Raw genomic sequence first — 26,392 nt, forward strand, 5'->3', positions numbered from 1 at the left:
TAGAATGAAAAGACGAACACTCTGTTCAGCTCTGTGCACCCATCCAGTTCAAACTCACAATTATTAAAGTAGGTGAACCATGAAATCTGTTGGTAGCTTTCCAGCCCCATGCCTTGGTAGGGTCTCTAAAAGATTAACTATGAATTATTTGGAACCAAAGACAGAAACATAATAGACATTAAACAAGATGACCAGTGGTGGGTTGCCCCAGTTTGGACCAGTTGTCCCATACCAGTAACAGAAATTTGCTACTGCTCGCAGAACTGGACATGGTCAGGTGTGCCTCGAAGAAGGAAGGTCAGCTTCTGGTCTCGCAACTTTTTGCTGAGAGTGCGAAGAGCAAAAAGTTGTGAGACTGGAAGCTGAGCTTCCTTCTTTGTGCCTTCCAAGTTTTCAGGCAGCTGCAGCGCCCTGTCCAGCTGGAGCTTCCCTGGTGGCAGCAGCAGGTGAGCTTTGGGGCATGGCGGGAGGGCGGCGGCAGCGGGAGGGCGGCGGCAGCAGGAGGGTGGTGGCAGCAGCGGCACCGGGCAGTAGCTGCTGGGCGGCGGCAGGCTGGTTGGCTGCAAGCCAGAACTCCAGGACAGAGGCACAGACGGCGGCGGCTGGACATGTTGCTGTATGCCGTACATGCTGGCATTGCGTGGCTGGCACTTGCCTGCTGGCTGGGCCGGAATGGAGGCTCCAGCCCCATGCCCATGCCCAGCGCAACGCCAGCATGTACGGCATCTAGCAACATGTCCAGCTGCCGCCATTGGTGCCTCCGTTCCAGAGCTCCACCTCACAGCTGACCACCCTGCCGCCGCCCCACGTCTACTGCCCAATGCCGCTGCTGCAGCATGGTGTACGAGAAAGAGAGAGAGAAAGAAAGAGAGAGAAAGAGATAGCAAGAGAGGGAGAGAGAGAAAGAGAGAGGGAGGGGGGAGAGAGAAAGAGAGAGAAAGCAAAAAAGAGAGAGATAGCAAGAAAGAGAGAGAGAGAAAGAGAGAGGGAGGATAGAGAAAGAGGGAGAAAGACAGCAAGAGAGAGAGAGAGAAAGTAAGAGAGAGAGAGAAAGAAAGAAAGAAAGAGGGGTGAAGGAGGGTGAGGGAAAGACATAGAGGGATGGAAGGAAGGAGAGAGAAAAAGAGCAAAAAAGAGAGGAAGGAAGGGAGAAACAAATAGGGATGGAGAGAGAGAGGGAAAGAAAGAGGAAGGAAGGAAGAGAGAGAAAGAGGGAGAGAGAGAGAAATAGAGCAAAAGGGAGGAAGAGATATATTTTTTTTGTCCAAACTTTTTTTACCCCCCCCCTCCCTGCTCAATGTTCCCCAGGATTTTGTAAATGTGAATAATGTGCTGCGGCTCAAAAAAGGTTGGGAAACATTGCTCTACACATGTGCAAAGGGTAATTTTTGAGTGGTGGTGCATGCACAAAATGCATACTTCCAACATGATGCGAACAGGTAGGGAGGGTAAGTAGAACCCACCCCTGAAGATGACATTCTTTATAGAGTGATAGCTTTGACCTACTATGCTATAAATAATCATAATCCTCCTTATATAAGATATTGCCCAAGTATTAAATATAACACTAGCTGGTATACATATAATAAGAAACATCTTCTCACCTTCTAAGCCAGGTAAATGATAAGCGCACCTCCCACTTGGATTCCTACAGGTCTTCATGCATGGAGCTCCACAAGGTTTGTAGTGCCATTCACATGCATCTTCATTATTGTAATAGTCACAAAACATGGCTAAGGGAACCAAGAGAAAACCATGAGGAATCAAATATCTCAATTCTTGAGAAATGCTAGAGCTATGCCACTATGGAAATAATCACATTTTAAGGCCTCCATTTTAATGATTGGAAGATAACTAAAACGTGCAATTGGGTTGATATTCCTGGAGGCATCTGTAATATGGTAAATGATTTAGCTTTACTAGATAAATGGTCAAAGCAATGGAAACTGCAGTTTAATGTTTCCAAATGTAAAATAATGCACTTGGGGAAAAGGAATCCTCAATCTGAGTATTGTATTGGCAGTCTCTGTGTTAGCAAGTAGTGATCTCTGACAATCTCAAAATGGGTGAGCAGTGTGGTCAGGTGTTAGGAAAAGCAAGTAGGATGCTTGGCTGCATAGCTAGAGGTATAACAAGCAGGAAGAGGGAGATTGTGATCCCACTACATAGAGCGCTGGTGAGATCACATTTGGAATATTGTGTTCAGTTTTGGAGACCTCACCTAGAAAAAGATATTGACAAAATTGAACGGGTCCAAAGACGGGCTGCAAGAATGGTGGAAGGTCTTAAACATAAAACGTATCAGGAAAGACTTAATGAACTCAATCTGTATAGTCTGGAGGACAGAAGGAAAAGGGGGAACATGATCGAAACATTTAAATTTGTTAAAGGGTTAAATAAGTTTCAGGAGGGAAGTGTTTTTAATAGGAAAGTGAACACAAGAACAAGGGGACACAATCTGAAGTTAGTTGGGGGAAAGATCAAAAGCAACATGAGAAATATTATTTTACTGAAAGAGTAGTAGATCCTTGGAATAAACTTCCAGAATTTAAACATGCCTGGGATTAAACATATATCCATCCTAAGATAAAATACAGGAAATAATATAAGGGCAGACTAGATGGACCATGAGGTCTTTTTCTGCCGTCAGTCTTCTATATTTCTATAACTACTCAGGCATGAGATGAAGTGGTGCCTTAACATGATTCAAACACTTGAAGTAATGTCTGTCTTGCACAGATGTGGGGAATGATGAGCCCTTTATGACTTGTGGACTTCAACTCCCAGAATTTCCTACCCCTCATCTAGCATCAAGAGTCTGTTTTCTGTTTTGTATTACAGGTTGGCCAGTTGTTGATTTAATAAATATCAATAGTTACACAAACATCTAGATGTTTCCTTCACTGCATCTTATGATAAGGCATGGTATGAGAACATTGTCATATATACTCAGGGGATGATATAATGTCCAAGTTGATACTTCACTTCCCAGCTTTGGTTTGTCATTGTCCATGCAATCATATAGGATACTCACGACAAATCGATGGCGTTCTCCATGATAAACATACTCCATGATCACTGCATACTTTTGCATATGCAGCTACAGCTGTACAGAAACATTCACAGTCTCCCCCAGTGTCACAAGCACAGGCATCAGTCACACAGGCGTCATAGTATTTAGTTGGTTCCACCTATGACAAAGTGAAGACACTACAGCTTTTGATCTTCTAGTGACAATGCATTCAAACATTTCTGGTGACAATGCATTCAAACATTTTCGCAAAACATTGACTAAACCCATTTGCTAAGGGACGTGGTCATTAAGAGAGTCATCAGGTGATTGGACCCAATTTTATGACTAATTTTTTTAAAGCAAACAATGCAGCTGTGAAATGAAACATGTGATCATTGTGTGACTCTAGCTCCCAAAACTGATTGGGAAGAAATGACCACAAAACACTCGCAACATAAATGCGAGTTAATTACCAAGTGCCCAAATTACGATAATTTATTTATTTATTTATTACTTAGATTTGTATGCCGCCCCTCTCCGAAGACTCGGGGCGGCTCACAACACGTGGAAACAAATCATAAATAATCTGACAAATTTTAAAAAATTTAAAGATTTAAAAAAGACCCCATATACTAACAGACATACACACAAGCATACCATATATAAATTAAACATTCCCAGGGGAAGATGTTTCAGTTCCCCCATGCCTGACGGCAAAGGTGGGTTTTAAGGAGTTTACGGAAGGCAGGAAGAGTTTGAGCTCTGTGGTGGTGCGATAGGTTGTAACTTTCAGGAAATGTCACAAGGAACTTTTTCTGAGGACATTGTAACTTCAAACCATCATTAAATGAAAGGTTGTAATTCAGGACTACTGGTAGGTAGGTAGATAGGTAAGTAGGTTAGTAGATAGGTAGGTAGATAGACAGGCAGGCAGGCAGACATGATTGCCACCTAAAAGAATACTCTCCCTTGAGAAATTTGCTCTGAGAGTTTGATGTACCTGAGAGTGGCAGGCAGCAAATACTTCACTGTTGATGATGCTGCACTTCTTCTGTGACCAAGCTTTCCTATAAGGGTTCTTGGAGCAAGGATCCTTGACACATTTGGCATCGGGGCATGTGGGTGATACCTTCCAACTGTTTCCAAACTCCAGTACATCACCTACTACAGATCGACTCCGAGTTGTAAAGTCATTAACTCCATTTCCATCATAGTTCCCACATAGTCCACAGACCTCACCCTGAAGAGAGCAAATTGATACAAATTGATTGAATCCTATGGAATGTGCAACATATTTAATGCTTCATTTTTCAGTTTAATTAACATACCACCACTCTAAAGTTCATTTAGCATAGGAAAGGTTCTTTATTATTCCTACTATATTATTTTAACCCTTTTAATAAAACAATAAAACTTGTGTGTGGCCTTATATTTACATTTTGGGACATTTAGTACTGATTTTGTATCATGTTCATAATCTAAACTGAATTATGTTGCTAAAAATTATTATTTATTACTGAACTAGCAAATAAATTAAAGGGAGGGAGGGTGGAAGGAAGGAAAGAAAAAAGAAAAAAAGGAAGGGAGAAAGTGAGGGAGGAAGGAAGGAAGGAAGGAAGGAAGGAAGGAAGGAAGGAAGGAAGGAAAAAGTTTCATTTCATTTCATTTGTGACAAGTGTTAATTTAGGATCAAAAAGGCTTATTTATTCTGCCAGTTGGCTTCGGGCTCTAATGGGGATATGTCATGCTGAAGATGGTTAAGAGAAGACCTCTTCTCTATCCCATCACATTCCACCCCATCTTTTAAACTGTAATTTATACTGCTATTAAGAATATTTATTGTTCACGGTCTTATTGGCTTTTGATATTTGTAAGCTACTCAGTTGCCAGAAAGTGAGATGGATGGCAAATAAATCTAATAAATAAACACCCCCTCCCACCAACTCCAATAGAATGGTTCCTTCTATTTAATCCTGTAGATCTTGAAGCAAGCTATAGGGGGAGAATCTTCACTGATTTCCCACTTCTTTCTATGATGCTTTGAAGATTCCTCAATTTTTAGAATAATTTTAGAGAATTTCTTCATTTCCCCCCAGCATGACTGGGATTTTATTGACTATAAGTCTATATAAAATCTAGATGAATGTTTTTTTTTAATAAGATGGTTCCATCTATGTCAGTTGTTGCCAAACACCTAACAAAATCCATCCACGAGAGGCATGTTTTAAAATGTTTTTAAAAGAGGATCGACTTTGCCTTCTTTTTCTGATTCAGCTGGATCACAGCTCGCTCTGTCGTATCTTAAAAGAGCTGGAAGAGCTATTTTAAAGAAGGCAAGGTAGAAAAGACAATTTTTACTTTTCAAATTATGTACACATGTCTATGGATCCATTCTTAAACCTTTAATTGTTTTGTGCATTTATTTTTTCATTTTATTTATTTTGTCCAAAATATAATGAAAGTTACAGAGGATATACTCATAGTAGAAAGAAACAATGAAGGATACAGGGAAAGATATAGGAATACAATATATCATTTAATTTTAAATCTTTTTGACAAGGACTTTATACAGAGAGCTAGGGAACTAAGAAATGAATACACATAATTTTTTAAAAATTGTGGAAAATACAATATACGTCAGGTGTCAAATTCAATATTATTGAGGGCCGGATCAGGGTTATGTTTGCTCTTGGTGGGGTGAGTGTGGGCAGGATGGGCACTGCCAGCTTGATGTCACTTGTGTCAGGCATGCCTTTGGCGGCTTGAGTGCTCTGCAAGTAAAAACAGGCTCCTAAGCTCTGTTTCTGGTTGAGATGGCTCTGCCAGTGAAAACAGAGTTTGAGAGGCCCACATACCACCTTTGAGAGCTCCATTTTCAGCTGTGATAGCCTTCTGCAACCTTCTGCCTGGGAAAATGGAGCACGGAGCACAACAGGCCAGTCCTTCACTGCTTCCAGGGCAGCCCTGGAGGCCAGATCTAAGCACCCTGCAGGCCAGATCCAGCCTCCAGGCCTTGAGTTTGACACCACTGGTTTAGAGGAATCTGACTCCAACCAATGTCTCCAATTATCTAATCCAGAATGCCACCTTCTCTTATTTCCAGTTACATTTGCTTTCTCCCACAAGATGTGCTCCAAGTCCTCTTTATTATAAATGCCATCTAATGGGACCCAGGCAGGGGTGGGCTACTGCCTCGATGGTGGGGGGATGCAGTGGAATAGCGAAAACGGAGTTCCACCCCAACGGAGCACCTGTCCTGCATAAGCCACACCCACAGTGTGGTAGTAAACATTTTGGTAACCCTTCACTGGACCCAGGAAACATGTATTCTCTGTTGTAGGACCCACCCTGTGGAACACACCCTTTGCCTCAAGATTTGATATTTTATTTGTACACTATTTGCCAGAGTGACTCCAACAGACCCTATCATCATTTACTCTGATTTGTTGCTGTTGAGTTTTGCTTGACGAGTATATCTTTGCTGTTGTTCCAATGTTTTTAATTATATTGTTTTGTCAATTGTTAGACACTCAAAATCGTGTGCCAATCAGGCAGCCTTATCAAACCCTTCAATATATTCTGCAATAAATGAATAGATAATATGTCTTTTCAATTATATCTCACCTTGAATTCTGCACCGAGTTTGATAAATACAGCTGTTTTCTTGTCCCATATGACAATTAGTCCTTTCTGAATCTCAATCACTAAGTAGATGCCCATATGGTAAATTCTATATGGTATGTGACCTCCACTCCCTCTTTTTACCACTTTATACTGCTCTTCAGTAAGTATCAGTTCAAAGTTCTGAAAGAATTCAACAAATAATAGGGAACAATGATAATTTTCCAAAGGTCCCTCTTGAGTTATTTATTAAAAAAAATATCATCTGCATCATCCAGTAAATAAAAACAGTATATAGAATAGGGAAGAACAGTACCAGACTTTGCAAATGCTGGAAAGACAATGTACAGCAATGGGAAAGTCTTGTACAAGTTCAATAGGGTATTTGACGTATTGTTTTTAATTTCGCACATGAATTAAACCAGATTACCATTCTCTATTTGTTTGCCTACATTTCCAATACAATTTGGCACAAAACAGGGGGAATCACTATCAATATCCCAAAGGTAATACTCCATTTGCCAGGGCTGGCTTAATGCACGGGCCTGAAGGGCACTTGCCTGTGGGTCCCATGATCACAGGGGCCCCATTCCAACATCGATTTTGTTGAAAGTGCCAAAAATGAATATATGTTTAATTTTATTGACCATTTACATTTTTATTCCTTTGAGTAGTTGTCATAGGGCCCCCAGAGCATTGCTTTGCTCAGAGCCCATAATGCTGTTAAGATTGCCCTGCCATGTGCTCAATGAAAGTAGTTCAATTAGTTCAAGTCTTCAATTAAAAAAAGTTATTGTGGAAGATTTTTGCGGGGTGGGAGTGAGAATACCAGGCAGTTAATGGTAGATCACCAACGCTGCAGCAATGTTACTCACTTGGAAGAACACTTTAATAGATTTAGAACAAGTGGTGCCGGTGGTGCCACAAGGAATATTTTCACTGATGATTCGGAATGACCCCTCGGTGGAACTATTCTGGCCACAATAATCCTAAGAAGGAAGGTGATAGAATTAGAAAAAAAATGCCTTCTGTGTTAGATCCAGACAGTTTCTCCAGCGAAAACAAGAAAACAATGGTTGATACCTGCAAGAGTGTATATTCACATTGCCCATTGAAAATATAACGCTTGTCATCAAAGGTAATGTAATGTCCATCTCCATAAACAGCACAGGTTGATAGGCACGTCTCCATGGTACATTTCCACATCCTGTTCTTGCATATACTAACATAGAAAAGGGAAAATACATTTCAAGAATAATTCTCCTATTCACACCTGTATAAGCAACATTGTGTACAGTATTCATGTATTAGAATATATTTTAATTGTGTAGAGTTAAGTTAAATAATTATCTCATGAATTTAATCATAGACTACAGTATTTTTGTAGTATAAGGTGCACCTTAGTTTTTGGGAGGAATATAGGAGAAAAAAAATCTGCCTACCAGGTATTCATCTACCTAGCATCCTTAGTCTGGTCAGTTTCAGCACATTATTTTATCCCTTGGTTAGGGCTTAAAAAAACTTATTTGAAGAGAGTAACAATGAAAGAGCCAGCAAGCTGGGAAAACTCGTTAGGGCTAGAAAGAAACTTATTTGGAGCAAGTAGAGGAATAAAAAAGCCTGCAAAAACCTAGGGCTGGAAAGACAATTGAATTTTAATTTGGGCACTTTTTATAGAAAATTGAATTATATTTGAAAGTTGTTATTCTGTATTATAGGAAAAAATTGGACAAACTTTTCAGATTTATTCTCAATCAGTAGGTTTTCCTTGTTATTTATGAAGAGGGCCTAGGAAAATTGGCCAAAGCCAATTCACCACCGCCAACCTACTGAGGGACAACTCACCATTCAAACCTGTATTATTAGTTTCATTCAGTGGAAATTTTACTTTTGTATTTGTTTCATTTTCCTCCAGCTAATTGTCCCATGGTGAGTTAGCCATGGAGAGTTGGGTGTGGTGAGTTGGTCATGACAAATTGTCTCATTCTGTTATGAAGGTCAGTGTTCCATAATAAAAGTTGCTGAGTAACTGAACATGAAGTTACATTGCATTCTTCCCTGACCTGTTATCCTCCTGAAATCTATTTCAACTCTTGCCTCAATAGTTGGGAATTCTGGAGACCTCCCAAGAAATGTCATACTGAGAATGGTATTTTTCAGAGGAAAACTGCTTTGCACATGTGCTTATACATCCATTAAAAAAAACATTTTTACATCCAAAAGCACATTTCAATGTATTTTTCAATGAGAGATGGTGCAAATGAAAATTATTGAATTCCTCCCTCCCCCTCTCCCTCCCTTCCATAGCTGCCTTTTCAAAGCAGAATACTGAACACAATAACCTTGTGAAACAAGCTAGATTGAAATGGAATGCCTGTAGCAAAATGACCCTGTTTGCTTCCATGGATGAAGGTGGATTTGAATCTAGGTATCACCTAACTAAGTTTAACATCATAATTATTTTGGCAACTCCAGCTATGATTAATCACAGCTCCAGTGCAGGGCTACCAAAATTTTTACTACCACACTGTGGGCGTGGCTTATGCAGGATGCCCTGCATTTTCTTTCAACATCTTTCTGTGTAAATTGGGTGCTCTGGGGTGGAGCTCCATTTTCACTACCCCACTGCGTTCCCCCCTGTCCGGTCAGCAGCCCACCCTTGCATAGCTCCATATAACCTGGCCCTTGCAGCCAGATTACAGACAACAAAAATCTATAATCAAAAACAAATACATGGATTCAAGAAAGAAAATAATTTGAAAAACAGAAAATACATTTAGAACAAATAAATACAAACATAAATTGGCTGGTGATATATTTGTTACAGTTTTAGGTACTTAGGTAAAATATGCCCCATTATCCTTGCCAGTTTGCTTTCAATCTGTTGTTGGGGGTTTCCCCCCTCAAGGACAATATGGCCATTTTACTTTATAGTTTATAGTTTATTACATTTGTATGCGGCCCCTCTCTAATATCTAGTAGGAATATATATATACTTCCAGCAGACGTGGTAGATAAATCCACAGTAACTGAATTTAAACATGCCTGGGATAAACATATATCCATCCTAAGATAAAATACAGAAAATAGTATAAGGGCAGACTAGATTGACTAGGAGGTCTTTTTCTGCCGTCAGACTTCTATGTTTCTATGTTTCTATATCTAATAAAAAGTGTTCTATTTACTAGCAAACACTTACCAAGTGTTACAATCAACTTTTATCTTTTCCCCAGGCTGATATGTGACCTCATTGTGAATACATGGGCACTCTTCCACAGGAATACAACCGCCTTTATCATCTGACACTAGCCCGTCTGGACATATGCAACCAGAGACGCACTTTGAATTGTACTGTAAGCATCAAGCAGAAAACACAACTCAGAAAAGAACAAATAAGCAGTCAAATAACTTGCTTTTCCAGACCAGGTTAAAGAAAGGTGGCTCAATTTAAACACAATGGTGGTGTCAATTCAGCTAGAATTGCCAATAGGAAATAACCATCTGAATGAATAACTCTGGTCCATACCCAAAAGATCTTCTATCCGTATAAGTGTATTTGAGATAATAATAGTATGTTTCTGAATAAATAAAAGACAATGAAGAAGATGGAACAATAGGACTTAGAAGGAATTGGGCAAGGCGAGACTGGGGAAGAGTGACTTGTCTAAGATTAATTCATGCCTTCATGGTATAGGGAACTATTTTCTGATTTGTAATACAATCTCTCAGATAGGGCCTCAATACTTACACAATGTCTATCAAGAGTCTGACAGCTTTTCTGACATTCGGCCCCTTTGCTGTCAGTGGTTGCATTTCTGCAGTCAAAGTAAACCATTGGAGCGGTACATTCTATGCAGAACAGAGAAAAAGTTGGTATATCACATGAAAAAATAGATATAGATGTCATGGGTCAAAAGAATTGGGCAAAAGATGTCTTTGGAACTAACTTTATTTATTTGCACTAAAGATTTATCAACTTTCAGTTGTTTTTGAGTCTCTAATTGAGTTATTGAGAAAGGAAGGGAGGGAGGGAAATCTGAGTCCAATTCATTTCGTTATCAAAATATATCCCAAAGTGAATATATTCTGCCTGCAATGTTTGCAAGGGAAACCAGCGTTTAGTTTTGAATGCAATTTACAGCCAAGAAATATTTATAAAAAGGACACTGAATTATACAATAATTTTCCTTCTCTCAAATTATGTTTTTCCATACCCACCTTTTCTAATGAAAAAAAGAAAATTAGTTCTATTTGCTTACTGTTTATATCATTTTTAAATACCGGTATGTTGAAATCTCTAATATAATTTAAGCATTAAACACAATTTAGGTCCAAGTGACAATTACCTTCTTTGTCAATCCATCTACAAGATAAATGGCTCTCACTAAAATATAAATTTGTAATTTCATCTGTGTATATTTACCTAGGCATAAGATCCATTTTGGATCTGACTTCCAGTTATCATGCTCAGGACTGTAGACAATATTATAATGCTGAGTTGTTCTGGATTATCTTTGTTACACACGGCTATTTTAATTAGGCTGGTTCAATTTAAATGAAAAGATGGACCAAGAAATATGCATGTGGGTAATGTCTCTGTATTCCTTACCTTCCTTGGATTCTCCATCACCGTAGCAGTTTAATTTTCCTTGATTACAATTGCTGAGTAAAAAAAAAAAGAGAGAATGATTACTGTGTCCTGAGAATTTCTAAAACTTTTTTTTTTAGTTGAGAAGTTTCAAATGATCAATTCTATGCTAAAAAATACTTCCAAGGCAGAATAGCTAACATAATTTGGATATAAGATTAAATATTTAACATTTATGGATAAACTTGTAAATGTAATAAATCTTAGTTTTCCAAACTTTATGATTTTAAACAGTGCCATTATTTACTTATAGCAAAAATACTTGGGACCAAATGAAAACATTCTAGACTGACACTATTCAATCAATTCTTGATAACCATGCTTAATTTGTAACTTAAATCCTCTTACCACTTAACTCCAGACTCATGGTAAACTTCACCAGGGGGCAAGGCTGTTCCTTTGTAATAGCAGGGACATTTGTTAGCAGACACACATATTTCAGATTCATCCATGTAAGTTCCAGCTCCACATGTACAACCATCAACTGGGACAAATTTGATGTTGCAGGTAATATCAGGTTCACTCAGTGATCGGCAAGTGGGTTGACAAGAGCTAATTTCATAGCTATAATTCAGGGATGTGGGACAAGTAGTATATTTGGCTTGAAGGAAGAAAAAGAAATAATAATAGTTATTTATATTGTGTATTGATTACCTGCTGATCTCAAGTCTCAGTCTAGAATTCCTTGCTGAATGGTTTTATCAGATTACTCACAACAAGCGTTGACTCTCCATCCTTCAAATTCAATTCCTTTGGTTCTGCATGCTCTGACATAGGACGAGAGGGCAGCACACATGCACTTCTCACTTATCTTACAAGCACAGGTATCAAACATGCAGTTCTAGAAAAGGGAAACATATTCTTAATCAAATAATACTTTCCATGTCATTTCTTGCTACAAGGTTGACTCAGCCTTCTAACCTTCCAAGGTCAGTAAAATGAGGACCCAGATTGTTGGGGGCAGCATGGTGACTCTGTAAACTTCTCAGAGAGTGCAGTAAAGCACTATGGAGTGGTAGATAAGTCTAAGCACTCTGGCTACTGCTATCCTACCACTAAATCGAAATTTTATATCCAATCAGATTTCGGGAGCAATCCTTTTTAGTCTGTCAAACTCCTGAAGTGCATTTCACCCAAGTAGTACTTTGAACAGGGTGTGTCAGGCTTTTTTAGTAGCGTGATGTGCTTTCTCATCATTTTGGCAATATTTATTTATTTTATTTATTTATTTTGTCAAGCATGTATGAGAAAATAAGTATAAGTATAAGCATTCAAATCTAATAAATTATTATTATTAATTATAAATTATTATTATAAATATATAAGTATAAACAGATGTAAGTATAAGCATAATAAATGAATACAACTAAATGGGGACAATAGAACAGGGACAGTAGGCACCCTAGTGCACTTATGCATGGCCCCTTACAGGAATGTGCTGTGGTCTATAGTAGACAGTTTAAGGTTAAAGTTATAACACATGACCAGTGATGGGCGAACCCAACAGTGTTCGGGTTCAGCAAGTTCGGCCGAATTTTACGCAAAATTTGGCCGAACCCGAACCGAACCCGAACTGGGAATCCCTCCCATGAAGAGATTCCGGGGGGCGGAGCTTTGACATCACCAGAAGGTTGCTAAGGATGCCAAGGTGATCACTTCCTGGATTCCATGGAATCCAGGAAGTGATCACCTTGGCATCCTTAGCAATCTGCCAGTGGCGTCAAAGCTCCGAACGCCGAACACAACCCCGAACTTTGCCTGAACTTTGGAAAAATTTCGTGTTCGTGTTCGGCATACTGAACACCGCAAAATTTGGTGTGGACCCGAATTGTGCGGGCTCAGTTCGCCCATCACTACACATGACATTGAAAATCCAGTTCTGTGAATGAAATTCAGTTTGTTTTTCTTCAGGAAGATCCACCAGGGTGGGGGTGGTGATGTTTACAGAACTTTCTGCAATAACAGTCTACTGAAACTGACCAGATTCCGGCCACAAGTAACATTTGCTCACCCCTCCCCTAAAGGATGATTCTGACTTCCCACCATTGTTAACGTATTTTCAGGCAATGTTGTTAATTAAAATGAATGATCATAATACCGTATGATAAGCTTTTGGATTCACTATGGGATGGCATTTAGCAAAAGGTCCTTCAGCATCAGTCAGGAGTCCACACCAATGACGTGCATATTTTTCTAAAAAGAGAAGTAAACATCTATATCATTTTGGACCATTTTTATGGAGATACGTGGCAAATTTAATCACAGATTACATGTGTAGCTTCAATCTTCACATTATTAGCATGCTAATAATAGACAACTATACCTACATCTGAAAAAGAGTGGAACAAACCTGAGTCCATTTATCTCATAAACTTAAATCTTTCTCAAACTTTGTTTAAATTAAATTAAGATCTTAATTTGAACATTTTCTGATTTTTCACTCTTGTTATTAATGCATTGCTTTTATTCCCCTTCCTCATTTGTAAGATTTCTATTGAGTTTTCCGTTAAAAGCTATGTAGAAGAAATTGAGAATTGTTTTAAAGAATGGCTATTTTGGAGTAATTCTGCTCACCATTTTCAGTGCTCACTGTGCAAGGATCATTAAAATGCTGTTTAATGTTGTCGCAGGAAGCTTGCGTTTTCCAAGTATTAGCAAATGCACTTGCTGTTCCTTCTATCAATCCATTTAGGGTTCTGAAGTCATCTCTCTGGTTATGATTAAAGTTGCCACAGAGGCCTTTAAAAGAAATTTTATAATGTGAATGATGGCAAAATAACAAAATGGACTCTTTGAAGGCATAGAATTTTGAAATATCCCTTACCACACATTCTCCCTTTGAAAGATGAATCCAGATAAATGAACACCTGTAGCAAAGGTAAAACCTGGACCACGATCTGAAGGCCAAAATTTGTTTCCATAACGATGAAGGAATGTGAAGGCTGGAAGATTGTTACATTAGCTATGGGGAAAGAATAAATGCCATTCTGAATATATCAGTACTTGCAGTTCTTCAGGAGAGGAAGAGCTAAATTTTGGGTAGTCGTTTGCTACTACCACATTGGTGAATTGGCAATATGGTACAGAGCTTGATAAAAAAAAAAATCAAAAACAACCTACCTGGCATAATTACTTTTACCATGTGTTCAATTGTCATCCCAATGATATGATACACACAGCATATTTCACTAAATTAGTTAAGAATCTAGCATGTTGTTTTACATAGTTGCCTCCAGCTCTTTGTCTCCCTATAAACTGGCCAGAACAAAGCCAGCATTAAATACCCTTTTTCTGGTTATTCTTTTTTCCCCGTTTTGGCAATAGTAATGGCCAACTATTCTATTTGGAGCAGTGTTGGGTTCTAAACCCTGTCACTACCAGTTCACTCATGAGCATGTATGATGCTTCTGTTCATGCACAGAAGGATCCCAAGTGGGTGGCGGAGCCTCCTGCCACCACTGCTATCGGTTTACAGCACCAGGCCAAACCAGAAGCAACCCACCGCTGATTTGGACCCAAAATTAATAAAGCATCCTACTGTCTAACTGGTTTGTTCTTTTTAAACTTCGCCCCACTTTCCCATGGTAAGAAAACAACCAACAAATATCTTTCTTTTTGTGAGCAGAACTTACAGGGCATACTTTTGAAAACCTTAATGCAATTTACAAAGTTAAAGCATCAAAATTTACATTTATGCAGGTATAGCAGCCAGCCTAAAGCAAAAGTTCCTTTCCACAACTTTCTAAAGTTTGGTTCTCTGTTGCAGCTGCTGCTATAATAAAGCTATAGTAGCATAGGGGCGTTTACTCTTGACTCACATGCTACAAGTCAAGTAAACTGAGTCTTCGGAGAGAGGCGGCATACAAATCTAATAAATTGAATTGAATTGAATTGAAAAGTTGATCAGCAATAACTTTTTTTAAAAAATAACTTTTTTACTTTAAGATTCCGATTGGTTTTATTTGTTATCTATTTTATTTACTTAATAAGCAAATTTATATGGCCGCTCATAGTGACCCTATTCACCAGTGTAACTTAAGACCTACTTAAAGTAGAAGGATTTTACTCCGGTTCCCAAATCACTCAAGTGGATAAAGGTTGCACAGGAGTTACCACTGTATTTCTCTGGTAGGGAGGTTAAAAAAAAATATCCAAATTTTTCACTAGCTTACTGGTGGACTGAAACTGTTAAAGATGTAGGTTAGATTACCTATACCATTGCTTTACCAATCTTTGAGGAATTTGTAGTGACACTAACAAAAAAATAATATGAATTTTTCAGCAGATTTCATTCATTTGTTTCGTTTATTGGATTTATATGCCGCCCCTCTCCGAAAACTCATTGACCTGACAAATAATACTCCATCAAAAGCTCAGCAAAATCTTATCAAGAATTTGAACTGTGATTGGAAACAAATTGCGAATTCTATGAAGTACAGTTTTTTAAAAAATACTTATTGAAGCAGGTTCCTTAATCAGTTGATTACACTAATCTGTACAGCTGAGATCTCCAAAAGGAATTCCTTTTCCAGAACTGCAAGCTCAGTTGTCAGTTTAATACCAAACCAAATTTGATATGCTGAGTACATGTAAGATTTAAAACTCTTCTTTCTGCACAGTCAGATATTTCTAATGAGCTACATACCTACTGAGATAGGCAGCTGAGTAATCATTCCATTAACAATTACTTTGCCTTCACGGAAAATTGCAGCATACTGGTGAGTAAAAACAAAGAAGAAATAATCGAAATGTTCATGATCTTAGAAACTGATAAATAGAAATATGAAATCTCTCCCCCCCCTCTTCCCCCCCTCTCTCTTGAAAAAATCCACCCTTTGTGTGGAAAGGCTGGTCATTCAATAAATATACAGAAAGGGTACAAGATGTCAAAATTCTGTAACAACTAATCTGGAGATGAATATCTAAAGAAATAATTCTAAGATATGTTCACTGTGTGTGTGTGATTCAAAGCAATTAATATCTAACTCTCTCCAATCTTTTCATTACAGTAGAGGAAAGACACAGTTTGCAGCTTCTGGAAAGGCTTACAGGGTAGTGTTGATTAAACAGCTACCATTCATCCTATCAGATGCAAATTCCTGCTCTCATGAACAATTCTTTTGGGCATCTACTACTCTTCAGGTAGGTTTTTACAGAGTGATATAAACTATTAGAAAATGTTTTTCTCTTTCTTGAAGAATGCTCTGTGAGCAGGATTGAACAATGTCCAATTCCTCTTAATGTTTCATTTTGTTTTTCTCAATAGTACATTAACAGCTACATATTAATGATATACATATCATACATAAATGTGGATATGTTTGTAAATATAAATGAATTATATGGGAAGGAAGAAGAACAAAGGAAAGGTAAGAAGGGAGGGACATTACAAGTACTAAGTAAAATTTTCACCTCTCATCAATTCATATCTAAAGAAATTTCATTTGATTTAGTTGTTGACAGGAATTTAACTGAACTGTTACTTAAGAGGAAAAGGAAATTAAACTCCTGTAATCCAAAATTTCAAAGCTCCTTCATTTTATGTCTAACAGTGAAAATCTTGTTTAAATATAGAAAAAGAAGTGAATTCTGCTAATTAGATATGTGACAAAAGATATTTTTAGATTAGTAGGCAAGCCTAATGATTGCAGATTCTGAACTCCATGGCACCTGAGCCATTCTGATTCATTATGGGTCTTACCGTTTCTCCTCCATTGATGGTAAGAGCCACCATTTTTAAGCAAGTCTCAAACTCTGTGAAGCCACATGGCCCAACTTCTCCAAGAACAGTAAAGGTTTCTTCTTCACAAATCTGAGGGAGAGAGATCAGGAAAAAGATAATAACACAACAGACATATTTCAATGATGCTGCTTTAAAAATATTTTGGGATAACTTCTATAAGTAATTTGGTTGACTTTGCAAAAAAGGGAATAATTTGAGTCCAGCTCAGTTGGAAAAATGCTCATTTATTTTCTTTTTCATAATATTAAACATTGAACCAATCTTATTAGAATAGAGGTGAAGAGCCAGATTATGTTAGAGCATTTTCTGAATTGTTCGGTCTATTTTTAGTTAGCTTAATTATGTTTTCATTATCAAGCCACTTTATTGAGCCACATAGAGAGTTCTGTCTGTTTTGTAGATCAAACTAATATAATAACTGATTTAATCAATTTAAAATGGTTATCATTTATATCTCCTGGAAAGAAAGCAATAGCTTGGTGAAGTTCTTCTCCATCGCTCAAGAGATCCTCTTTTTAATGTACAAATGTAATAGTAAACTACCATTTTATAAGAAAAGATGCAAGATATAAATAAAATCTAAAAATGGAAACTGAATAAACCATGTGATTTGATATTTATAGCAATGGACTGATATCGCGAACAATAAATGTAATTTTATAATTACAGAAATAAAAGCTCAGGTTTAGGCTGTGTACTTAAACATTTTTGCTAATGTGAAATTTTAGATGACTTGCCTTAGTTAGAATATAATTACACTTTCCATGGAAATTATACCACACTTCATCATAGGTAGAAATATGTGACCCTCCTTCTACTGAGCAAATACCACGACAAGGAAGCTCTGTGCAATTCCACTCACCACCACTGCAAATACTGGAGGAAAGAGAATATAAAATTAGGGATTTAACTTTGAAGAAAAAGTACTTTACTTGTATTATTTTGCTATGGTATCAATTGAATCCCAATTCTGAAGACATAAATATGGATACTTAGTTTGATTGTGTCAATCAATATTATCTTGTAATTCAAAAAATATGGTAGGCATGATCTACTACATGATCATAGCTTCGTTTCCTGGAAACAAGTAGTGTTTACATGGAAGCAGCAAGTGTTTACATGGAGGTTTATTTATTTATGCTACCAGACCAAATATAATATCAAACATTAATGTGAAATTATACACTAAAATATTAAAGAGAAAAATATACAGCTTATCTTACAGCATGGAACAATATGATAGTACTTAATGTTTTCTTACTGCAACCATGATTGAACGATATTTTGATTTTGAGATTTCTGAATGTTATCAGCTAATAAACATATTGTCTCCCACTGTACATTTGGAACAATTACCAGAAGAGGTAATAGTGCAAGTGTGTGGAAGTCTTTGTCTCTAATCTTGTGAAGCTTTTGTCAGTCGGAGTGAACAATACCTGCAAAAGATGGAATTCTATTTTCTTCTTTTTCCTAAAGAGTTTCAGATTAACAATATGCTCGTTGGTTAACTGCTATTCTTTAGTTACCTAACTTGTTTAAAAAATCCAGCAGAATCTTCCTTTTGAATGAGTCTGAAGTCTATTAATAGCCAGAAGTAATATATGCCATCTGAAAGCTTAAATCAATTTTAGATCAGAGCCCAAAGTAAAGAATTACAAATAAAAAATATTGACCTCACCAATAAAAAATAAATTCCTGCAAAAACCATTGGTTGAATGTACAAAAAAAAATATTAATTACCAGGATCGGCATGGAGCTGAATATGTCATCCCTGGAGCATAGGATTCTCCATTATAAATGCAGGAACATTGCTCAAAGGGGATGCAGGCATTGCCATTGATGTCATCCAAAACAGTTCCTATGGGGAAAAATAAATTATAATATATTTTCAACATGTGCCAGAACAGTTTCATTTCATTTTCATTGGAGTTATTCTATACCAATGTTTTAGAAAGTACTAAAGGGAGTATATATAGTAGACCAGAATTCCCCAGCCAGCATTCTTCAAGTTGCCAAGGTTGGGAAACACTGTAGAAGATAACCCAACCCAACAGGACCGAAACAGACTTCAGAGGATAATCAGAACTACCCAAAAAACAATTGCTGCCAACCTACCTTCCATTGAGGACCTGTATACTGCACGAGACAAAAAGAGGGCGGGAACAATATTTACTGACCCCTCCCGTCCTAGACATAAACTGTTTCAACTCCTACTCTCAAAACGTCGCTGCAGAGCACTGCACACCAAGACAACTAGACACAAGAACAGTTTTTCCCCCAAATGCTATCACTCTACTAAACAAATATTTCCCTCAACACTGTCAGACTTTTTACTAAATCTGCACTTCTATTCTACTAGTTCTTCTCATCATCCCTATCATCCTTTTCCTCCCACTTAAGATTGTATGACTGTAACTTGTTGCTTTGTATCCTAAGATTTTTATTAATATTGATTGTTTCTTCATTGCTTATTTGACTCCTATGACAATCATTAAGTGTTGTACCACATGATTCTTGACAAATGTATCTTTTTCTTTTATGTACACTGAGAGCATATGCACCAAGACAAATTCCTTGTGTGTCCAATCACACTTGGCCAATACAAATTCTATTCTATTCTATTCTATTCTATTCTATTCTAGACAATACTATTTTAATATCGGGTCATTCTTTGTCAAGTGGACCAGGTGTCCCCACTAAACTACTTTCAATTTCAATGAAACCTTGCACATATATTCCTTATACTGTAGTATAAAATTGAGGTATGCAAAATTTTAGGTCCATATCCTAATATATGTGCAAAGTTTCATTGAAATTGAAGGTGGTCGAGTGGGGACACCCGGTCCACTTGACAAAGAATTACCCTATTGTGTTTATAGGACAGTAGTACAATACACATACTTAGCTCCATATCTTCACATTTCCTTCCCATCCATGGTAACAGAATAATTTATGCTGAAGATGGCATCTCACCTGGTGGACAAAAGCAGCCGTCTACGCAGTGATCTTCACAGACATGAGATCTTTCAGAATTAGTACAAGTATTTGCACAAGGTGATCCACATTCGTGATATTGCATACCCAAAGAGCATGATATTGCTGAAATAAGAACCATAAGACCAGGTCAGTTCTCCGCGCAGCATGTTGTGCATAAAATAAGCCTGACAGAAAATCATTATCAGTCATATATATCATGTTCTTCATTAAATTTGCAAAATGCCATAATTTGAAAGGACTCTCAGCAGTTAACACAGATACATGAGATAAGACCTCCATGATAACAGGATAACTTTAATCATCAACATCAACATAATATCCCAACCAAAATCAATAAACAGGAAAAATCCACATAGCAATCAATCGCTCGTACTACAAAAACTCTGTGGATGAGCTTGGTCATCATTTGAAAAAAAAAAAAGGATTGGCCTGATGTCTGCCAGAAGATGGCTTGATGCTGGAATGGAAAAATAGCATCTCAGTGTTTCAGTCCTCCTTACTTTATGGGAAGAACCAATATAGTTTCACTTGATACAATCAATCAAGGTTGGAGAATGGAATCCTGAGAATATGTCAGTGCCAAAAATATAGGTCTTAATACAGCAAAACCAGCACTCCAATTTGAGCTTGGAAACCTACGTGAAGCCAATGCAGGGGTCACAACACTGGTGTAATGTTTACTGGGGGCATGTGTCAGATAACAGGTGAGCCACTACATTTTATAAACTAGAGTATTAGCATTTGGATAGATTCCGAAGGTGTCCTCAAGTACAACACATTGCAGTAATACATGATGCAACTCCAAGTAGCAACTGCCATTCATAATTCATTGTTTTGATGTTTCAGAAATCATTTTCAAATTAAAGTGGCTACACAGCACATCCCACCACCTGTCTCTTGTTATTTTTGCATATATTTCATGATCTTTATTTATAGTAAATAATGCTTGCCAATCTAGCCAAATAATTTATATACATCCATTATTATTTTTTTATGGAGAGAGAGAGAGAGAATATCTGTTCTGAGTTTTTCTCTTCTTCTCCTTCAATGCTTCATTGTTCAAGACTTATTGAAAGCAGAGACAATATAAACAAGAACATGATTCCTCAGTGATTGATAACCCAGTTCAGCTGTTTGTCATCTTAACTGAACAACTGAGCAGAAAAAACAACACTTGCCACACACAAGCACACATCCAATGAATGGTTCATCCAGTTGCTTTCTTCATCTCATTGCTTCAAGAATAGTGCTAATATGTTTTAGTATTTTTGAAGAATGATTAACTTTGTAGTCATTGCAACTTTCCCAATTCCTTTGAACTGTGTACAGTAGTACCCCTAGATACAAGCATAATTCGTTCCAGAAGGGAGCTTGTATGTCGAGGCAACTCGTATCTCGAACAAATAACTTTAGACGTTGTTTTTCCCCTCCGAGATAAGCAAGGATTCTTCCGCCACCTAGTGGACTCTCGGCTCGTATCCCGAATTTGAGCTTGGGACTAGAACAGAAATGTCTCTCCCCTCGTGGCTCGTATCTTGAAATACTCACATGTAGAGCAACTCGTATCTAGAGGTACTACTGTATTATCTGGGAAGGTAAGGCTTGTATCTTCTCTGATCCTTCAAGCTGTTTGTAACTCTATAACAAGTACAGGGATCCGCGAAATGAAGTATTTTATTTATAATGTAATTTTTATTTATTGTTTTCTGTTGCAAGTAGAAAACTATTCACTCATATATTTCTTGTTTTGGCAGCAATTTTTCATTTCTATACTTTCAACTAGAAAATGAATCTGAATCAAGAATCCTGATAAGTCTAGAGCAGGGGTGTGAAACTGGCGGCCTGCAGGCCGGATGTGACATGCAGGTCACACCTAACACAGCTCCATGAAGGGAAAAATTTTGTGAAACGTCACATGACAGTAAAGTTATGCCGTGAGTTTAACACCCGTGGTCTAGAAGGAGAGATTAGACTCAAGTTACTTTGGTCACTTATTTGGCAGAAGTTTAAACTTACGGCATAGTTCTGGACTTCTCCAGTTTTGAGGTCGACCACCAGAATGAGCACATTGTCGAGAATATTCAGTGAAAGTGTCACAGAGACAGGAGGATTTTTCAACTTTATCACAGAGACACAAATCATCTACACAAGCCTCAATGTAGCTATTCACACCGACAATATCATTACATTCATAAAATGTAGAACCAGTTAATATTTTCCGACAAATATCCTAGATGGAAAAACAAAAGGCAAAAGATTTTATGAAACAATTTCCTTCTAAAATGGGGGGGGGGGGCTTTCCCTTTAAAAAGAAAGCCCTAGTTTTTCTTGCTTACATCATAGATTAGATCATTGTAGTTTACACAGTAACATAAGCCCTTCCTCCAAAGTTGGATTCCAACCTAAGATGTCAGACCCTAAAACAACATCAATACATGGTAATTGTTGTTTATTGCTGACTTGTTTATTTTTCAGACTGAGCACGCTACTATTAGCATCTACAATGTACTCTATGAAATATTAAGGCAGAGGTGTCTTTACTCTCTTCTTCTCATTCATAACATCTGGACTGATTTTTGCCTCTTATTGCTTTGGAATGGCAATAAATTTAAAATAATAAATTTAAAATGTAAGACTCTAGAATCCTTTTGCAATGTAAAATAGAAGAACAAGAAAGAAAACTCTCACATGTTCATCAGTGCAATTGTTCTGAGGAGGAGGTATAGGGTCCTCACAATCTTCTGTTGGATCATTCATCTTCCATTGATTCCCAAACTGGAAGTCCGTTATGGGGATATCTTCAAAAAATAAAGTCATAATAGAGATTTGTAAGTAACAACAACAACAACAACAACAACAACAACAACAACAGAGTTGGAAGAGACCTTAGAAATCTTCTGGTCCAACCCCCTGCTTGGACAGGAGACCCTACACTACTTCAGACAGATGGTTATCCAACATCTTAAAAATTTCCAGCGTTGGAACATTCACAACTTCTGGAGGCAAACCGTTCCACTGATTAATTGTTCTAACCAGTGTTCCCTCTAATTTTTTTGGGGGGTGGGCGGAAAAGTATAGTGTCTGAGTGGCAGTCCCTTCGGGACTGGGCGGCACAGAAATAACAAATAAACAAACAAACAAATAAAAAACCCACCCTGTTTTGCCTCAGAGAATTTCAAAATAAAATACTGTACTGTGTGTCTATAACAGTGAGCTCATAATAGGGCAACTCTATCAATATCAAAATGCCACTTAAATAGTTGAGCTAGTTTCAAACTAGATTTTGATTTTCTTTCTCTCTTCCTTACTCCCATTCTTTTTCTTTCTCTTTTCCTTCCTCTCTTTTTTCTATCTGTTTCTCTCTCTTCCTCTCTTCCTCTCTCTCTCTTCCCTCTCACGCTTTCCCTCTCGGCTTCTGGACAGGTTTGGAAAACTCTGAGTTGATGATGCTCAGCTTAGAGGGAACTATGGTTCTAACCGTCAGAACTTTTCTCCTTAGTTAATAGTTAATAGTACCTCTTTCAGGAAAGCCATGTCAAATTAGCTATGAAAGTTGGTCAAGATTTAAAGATCTGTGTGGCTTTCAGAAAAGCAAAAATAATCTAAATCCAATCCCCAATAAGATAAAAAGCTCTTTCCTGTTTGTAGCACCTCAACTTTCATACATGACAGAGAATATATTTTTTTCATATGAAATTATATTGATGTAGACTTCTCAGAATCTGTCTCTTAAAAATATTTTTATTAGTTTTTAATAATAACAACAGATACACACTACACAAAATAATAATGATAATAATAATGATGATAATAATAATAATAATAATAATAATAATAATAATAATAATAATAATTTATTAGATTTGTATGCCACCCCTTTCCGAAGACTCGGGGCGGCTCACAACAACGATAAAAACAATATTATATTGGCACAAATCTAATATTAACCCCCCCCCCAAAAAACCCTATCATAATTAAAAACCAAACAGCACATACATACCAAACATAAATTATAATAAGCCTGGGGGAAAGGTGTCTCAAATCCCCCAAATCCCCCATGCCAAAAGACAAGTGCACAGTGATATGTGCTCCCACCACCCAACATTATTCATTCGGACCCCTCCACCAAAATGAGGGTGTACTGATTTATATTATTTTAAACCAAGAACATTATCATGTTTACAAATTATAGAGTGATTCCAATTTATTCTTTATAGTTTTGTCTTGAATTCTACTAACCATAAAACCTCTAACCCTGTCCTGTCTTCCCATCAGTTTTAAAAAAAAATTCATGAATTGTATTTATTTTTGTATCCATAATTTCAAACTGAATGTGTTCCACCATGTACCGGTACCAATTTTGTATTGTCTACTTTGTTGCATTCTTCCAACCTAAGACTATTACTACTTGGTCACTTTCTATAGCTGCTTCCTTAATTTCTCTGAATTCACCTATATCACTCATTACTAATACTGTCATCTCCTTTGTAATCACCCATTTTTTGTATAACATCCTATTAATTTCATCTTTCCAGAATTTCTGCACTCCCAAACACTCCCAAAACATATGCATAAACACCCCTCTCTCCTGACATTCATGCCAACATAAAACCTTCTCAGAACTAGACTTACAATCCTAAGTTTAGAAAACTTAGAATTACATCGCCTTAAACACGATCTAAGTATAGCCCATAAAAACATCTGCTACAACATTCTTCCTGTCAATGATTACTTCAGCTTCAACCACAACAACGATTACTTCAGCTTCAACCACAACAACACATGAGCACACAGATACAAACTTAAAGTAAACCACTCTAAACTCGACTACAGGAAATACTTTAGTAATTGAGTAGTTGATGTATAGAACTCACTACCAGATTCTGTAGTATCATCACCTAACCCTGCAAACTTTATCCTTAGACTATCCACTGTTGACCTCTCCCGATTCCTAAGATGTCAGTAAGGGGTGGGCATAAATGTGCCTTCCATTCCCTGTCCTAATGTTTCTCTCTTACTAGTATCATGTACAGTATATGAATATTATTATATCTTTGTATACCACCAATACGATACGTACTTGACAAAACAAACAAACAAAATAAATAAATTAATCTGTCTCTCTGTGGATTACGAAGTGATTTAATAAGGTGGGATGGAAAAAATGAAAAGACACCCTTGAGTTAAGGTTAATTCCTGGTAATTACATAAACATTGTGTAGTTTTTCTTGATATTATTGTAGAAATACTTTGCTACTGGATAATATAGGATTTTTGGGTTTGTTTTTGTTTAACTTTTCAGTACAATTTTTGACCCTGATAAGAGTAAAAAACACCTTATTTTAGTCCCAAATGTCATACAGTCACATCTTTCAAACATAAAATAATAACAGATCTACATATTATTTTGAAATGACAAAAGATTTGATCTTAAGTCAGAGAACAAGATGATTATAGTACTAATTCTAAGCTTGAGAGCATTTAAAGTTTGAAAATGACTTTGTTTTGATGAATATGGAACCTAATATTCATCCAATGTCCAAAGATGTAAAAAGTGAAGAATGACAGATATGAGGCAAAATTACCAGGTTGTTAATACTAATTATCTAAATATTGAGGAAAAAAGGTTTTTTTACTTTGCTATTCCACCATATTGAAAAATCGGGATTATAAAAAGCTACAGCATGTTTCTGTAGCATTCATTGAATTCAAGAGGGGTAAACTGTGATAATTAAATCCAATAAGCCCTTTTTTATATACTTACTCTCAAAATAAAATTCTTTATACTTTGGAATGCCGTTAAAATCTCCACAAAGTCCACAGGTCTGGTTGGCATATTTTTTATCAAGTTCCAGCTGAAATTGCATATGAGAAGGTTGATAACATGTAAAAGATCAACTCTCCCTAATAAATATTGGACATTCAAGACAATACCTACACTAGATAAAACAAAATAGTGTATCAAAGTTGTGTTCCAAAAATCCAGAGTGAATTTATTGGATAGAAAATTGGGATTTCCTTTGTGAGTCACAGACTCAATATTATTCATAACAACCTAATTTTCATTGCATTAGTCCTAACAAAAGCATCATCTTTGTTTCCCTTATCATTTCTGTATTTTTGAGGAGAAAAACACCCCAAAACCCCAAATTTGCAAGTAAGGTTGCAATCTACGAAACTAATAAATTACCAGACAATGACAATTTGAGATCATATGGTAAACATATAGTCTAGATGTATATGGTAAACATATAGTCTAGATGTGCTTTCATCTTTAAAAATAGAAATAAAATGTCAAGTTAGAACATGCTGGGTAGCTTACTTCAGTGTGAAAGGGTTTTTAAATAAAGGACTATTATCTAGGACTATT

At 37.0% G+C, this 26,392-nt stretch overlaps 1 protein-coding gene across 2 annotated transcripts in view; it reads right to left on the reverse strand.

Moving 5' to 3' along the window:
- Nucleotides 1–26,392, reverse strand: part of LOC139174666 (mucin-5B-like) — a 75,899-nt gene that overhangs the window by 42,099 nt on the left and 7,408 nt on the right. For both annotated transcript variants that reach the window (XM_070765180.1, XM_070765171.1), the window contains exons 5-26: nucleotides 25,787–25,877; nucleotides 22,711–22,820; nucleotides 22,039–22,252; nucleotides 19,999–20,124; nucleotides 18,766–18,883; nucleotides 17,763–17,901; nucleotides 16,984–17,094; nucleotides 15,928–15,997; nucleotides 14,107–14,244; nucleotides 13,857–14,021; nucleotides 13,381–13,475; nucleotides 11,997–12,123; nucleotides 11,631–11,883; nucleotides 11,244–11,296; nucleotides 10,383–10,483; nucleotides 9,834–9,985; nucleotides 7,718–7,856; nucleotides 7,510–7,623; nucleotides 6,638–6,817; nucleotides 4,014–4,253; nucleotides 3,035–3,191; nucleotides 1,605–1,733 (exon numbers count right to left, since the gene is read on the reverse strand). In XM_070765180.1, coding sequence (XP_070621281.1) covers nucleotides 1,605–1,733; nucleotides 3,035–3,191; nucleotides 4,014–4,253; nucleotides 6,638–6,817; nucleotides 7,510–7,623; nucleotides 7,718–7,856; nucleotides 9,834–9,985; nucleotides 10,383–10,483; nucleotides 11,244–11,296; nucleotides 11,631–11,883; nucleotides 11,997–12,123; nucleotides 13,381–13,475; nucleotides 13,857–14,021; nucleotides 14,107–14,244; nucleotides 15,928–15,997; nucleotides 16,984–17,094; nucleotides 17,763–17,901; nucleotides 18,766–18,883; nucleotides 19,999–20,124; nucleotides 22,039–22,252; nucleotides 22,711–22,820; nucleotides 25,787–25,877 — 3,022 coding nt within the window. The remainder of the gene's footprint in view (nucleotides 1–1,604; nucleotides 1,734–3,034; nucleotides 3,192–4,013; nucleotides 4,254–6,637; nucleotides 6,818–7,509; nucleotides 7,624–7,717; nucleotides 7,857–9,833; nucleotides 9,986–10,382; nucleotides 10,484–11,243; nucleotides 11,297–11,630; nucleotides 11,884–11,996; nucleotides 12,124–13,380; nucleotides 13,476–13,856; nucleotides 14,022–14,106; nucleotides 14,245–15,927; nucleotides 15,998–16,983; nucleotides 17,095–17,762; nucleotides 17,902–18,765; nucleotides 18,884–19,998; nucleotides 20,125–22,038; nucleotides 22,253–22,710; nucleotides 22,821–25,786; nucleotides 25,878–26,392) is intronic.

The sequence above is a fragment of the Erythrolamprus reginae genome, chromosome 1 (genome assembly GCF_031021105.1).
Source record: "Erythrolamprus reginae isolate rEryReg1 chromosome 1, rEryReg1.hap1, whole genome shotgun sequence".
NCBI lineage: Eukaryota > Metazoa > Chordata > Lepidosauria > Squamata > Dipsadidae > Erythrolamprus > Erythrolamprus reginae.